This window comes from Solanum stenotomum, chromosome 1 (genome assembly GCF_019186545.1).
Source record: "Solanum stenotomum isolate F172 chromosome 1, ASM1918654v1, whole genome shotgun sequence".
Taxonomy (NCBI): domain Eukaryota; kingdom Viridiplantae; phylum Streptophyta; class Magnoliopsida; order Solanales; family Solanaceae; genus Solanum; species Solanum stenotomum.
This window is the reverse complement of record NC_064282.1, coordinates 15189182-15192615: the sequence shown is the minus strand read 5'-3', so window position 1 is coordinate 15192615 and position 3434 is coordinate 15189182. Positions and strand designations below refer to the sequence as shown.

Here is a 3434-nt window from a genome sequence, read left to right as displayed (position 1 = left end):
CCACAAGACAATTTTGTTCTGTGGGTGGCACGCTTTATATTTATATAAATATTATATATATATACCTATGTATATATAGAGTTTCCGTCGAAGTTCGAGGGTGGCGTGGCACCCCCAAACCTCTGCATAGATCCGCCACTGTATCTATCTACCTCTTTTTCTCATTCACACAAATAGTAGAACTAAATATTTACTTAGCAAATAAAGAACAAAAATGAGTAAGAGTGAAAATGTTCATGTAGTAATGCTACCATGGTCTGCATTTGGTCACCTTATTCCATTTTCCAATCTCTCCTTAGCCTTAGCTGAATTAGGAGGAATTCATGTTTCATTCATTTCTACTCCGAAAAACATCCAAAGACTCCCTAAAGTTCCTCCTAACTTAACACATCTTGTAAAACTAGTGGAATTTCCATTGCCAAGTCTTGATGACAACACTCTTTTGCCTGAAGACGCCGAGGCTTCTGTTGATCTTCCTTTAGAAAAAATTCAGTACTTGAAAGTAGCTTATGATCTACTCCGAGAACCGATCAAAAACTTCATTGCTGATCAAAAACCTGATTGGATTATTGTTGACTTCTTTCAAAATTGGATAGTTGAGATTGCTGAAGCTTATAATATCCCTATCATCCACTTCAGTGTTTTCTCAGCTGCTTCAAGAGCTTTCATGATTGCTGCAAGAGCTTCAGGACCAATGCCTGAAAGCCTCACATTACCTGTTTCTGAGAAGCTGCATTTTCCATCAACGTTGGCTTATCGGAGTTATGAAGCAGCAGAGCTTTTCTCCTTGTCTTTCCAAGAAGACGCCTCAGGGGAATCATACGCTCAACGTTCAGCCAAGGTATTGAGAGCATGTCGAGCTGTAGCTATACGTAGCTGCAAAGAATTCGAAGGTGATTATTTGGATGCTATGCATAAACTCATCTCTAAGCCTATAATCCCAGTTGGATTACTATCACCACCATCATGTGTAGACCTCAACATCAATCGTGATCAATCCTGGCAGAGGATCTTAAAATGGCTCAATCAACAGAATCCCCAATCAGTTTTATTCGTAGGACTTGGGAGTGAGTGTAAACCAAGTAAAGATCAAGTATATGAAATAGCTCATGGGATTGAACTATCTAAGCTACCATTTTTATGGATATTACAAAAGCCTAAATGGTGTAGTACTACTTTAGATGATGTGAATCCTTTGCCCGAAGGATTCAGGGCGAGGAATGCAGAGAAAGGCGTGGTGCATATTGGATGGGCGCGTCAAAAGGAAATTCTAGCACATTCTTCAATTGGAGGAGCACTAGTTCAAGGGGGACTAGGTTCAATTGTTGAAACACTACAACATGGACATGTACTTGTTGTTCTGCCATTTGTGCATGATCAAGGGCTGAATGCAAGATTGATAGTAGAAAAAGGATTCGGAATTGAAGTGGAGAGAAATGAAGAAAACGGATCGTTTACTAGAAAGGATATAGCCAAGGCATTGATGTACGCCATGGTTTCCGAGGAAGGTAAAGAGATGAGAGAAAGAGCAAGAAAAGCTATTGATATTTTTGGAGATATACAGCTTCAGAATTCTTACATTGTTAGCTTTGTTGAGTATCTGAAATTCTTACATTGTTAGCTTTGTTGAGTATCTGAAAAATAAGGGGAATAAAACTCTGTTCTGTCGGCCGCAAGGGCATGGTTGAGTGGTTGGTAAGTGGATTGAATCACCTTAGGTTACCAAAAAATGCTCCGAAGGTCATAGGCTGTGGTAGAGGTTGTGTATTTCCGGTTCCAAAAAAAATATGTTCTGGATGCATTTTCTTCTATTCTAAATGTACTGGAAATTTTAATTGAAATGAATAAACATTAGATAGTTTGATGTTTCCTGATATTGTGTTATTTCAGATCGTCTATACATATCAATATTGTATTATAATGTATTTGTTTTAATTAATATAATATTCGAATAAATTATATATTTCTCGCTATTTTATAAAGTCACACCCAATAATTAAAGAATAATTATACAATTTTATGAAGTAAAAATATAGTACGATATTGAGTTATTATTAAAACAATTTAGAGTTAAAGGTAAATAAGATTATCAACCGATAAGTAATTAAGGCAAGATGAGAATAAATAAAGTAATGATGCAATCGCATTAAGTTTGTGATTACATAAAATAGAGTCAAACCTAAATATAACACTATTTTTATCCAAAAAAAAAAAAAACAATAGTTATTATAGTAAAATGATGGTTATATTAAATATACTGTATACACATGAGTGACTCAAAATTATGAGGCTTCAAAAAAAAATTGTCGTATGAAATTTATGTTTTAATATCACTTAAAATAATATTGAAGAATGATGATGTTAAAAAAATACAATTTTTTTATAAAAATGGAAAGAAAGAAAAATATCTACGTTTTATTCAGAAATGTTTTAAAATATTGAATTAAACAATATAAATATTCAAATTAATAAATAAAATTTTTACTAACAAAATCCAAGATAATATATTGCAAACAAATGGCTAATACCTTATTAAGTAGAATTTATCCTTACTTTTTTATAATAATATTACTATTATGAAGTTAAAAATTTGAGATAATTTGAGTGATTCCCTAGGTTTGACTCCATAACATTGACTTTCCTCATAGTTTACTATGCTCCAATATCGTTATACAACACACTCTAATACTCCAATATTGTTATACAACCCACTCTAAAATAGGAGATTTTAAATAACTCATGCTTGAATTAAAACTCTTTTCATTAATAATATGACAAAAAGAAAACTTTAAATAACTCATGCTTGAATTAAGATTCTTTTCATTTTCTAGAAAAATAAAATAAAATTGATGTTTTTGTGAATCCTAACCCTCCATGGCTTTTTCAATTTTTTCGATATATAAAGATTTTTTCAGCGAGAATACAAATGTAATTTTTAAAGGTAAGCAAGAATTGATTGGTCTTCTTTTTGGTTTAATGTTTTCAACGGTGAATTGATTATTCAGTATTGCGGTGGAATGAATTAGTACAATTCATTATTTATTGACATATTCAGGATTTCAAAAGAGACTAGGTCTGATTTTTTGGGTAGAAGCACTCTTATGATTTCTGTTATTCATTTCTCTTTTATGAATAGTGGTTCTACGTTGGACGATTGGTGGGTAGTTTGAAAGATCATCCAAATTTCTAAAAGAAATAACTCTTAGAGTTTCTGTAATTCATTTCTCTTTTATGAATAGTTGGTTGTGTTGCAGAATTGGTGGGTAGTTTGAAGGATAATCCAAGCTTCTGAAAGAAATAACTTTTAGAATATCTCTAATTCATTTCTCTTTTATGAATAATTGGCTATTTATTGATGGTTATTGGTGGGTAGTTTGAAGGATAATCCAAGCAAAAGAAATTTGATGCAAGGCTATAATTTGGAAAAAAATGGA

At 32.4% G+C, this 3434-nt stretch overlaps 1 protein-coding gene across 1 annotated transcript; it reads left to right on the top strand.

Annotated features, from left to right (window-relative positions):
* The first annotated feature begins 204 nt into the window (after nucleotides 1-204).
* Nucleotides 205-1621, top strand: LOC125858159 (putative UDP-rhamnose:rhamnosyltransferase 1). The gene has a single exon (XM_049537887.1). It carries the CDS (start codon nucleotides 215-217, stop codon nucleotides 1619-1621), a length of 1407 nt encoding a protein of 468 aa, XP_049393844.1. The 5' UTR covers nucleotides 205-214.
* Nucleotides 1622-3434: the final 1813 nt, after the last annotated feature.

Coding starts and splice junctions, on each gene's coding strand:
- LOC125858159 (XM_049537887.1), top strand. CDS start 215: ATGAGTAAGAGTGAAAATGTTCATGTAGTAATGCTACCATGGTCTGCA.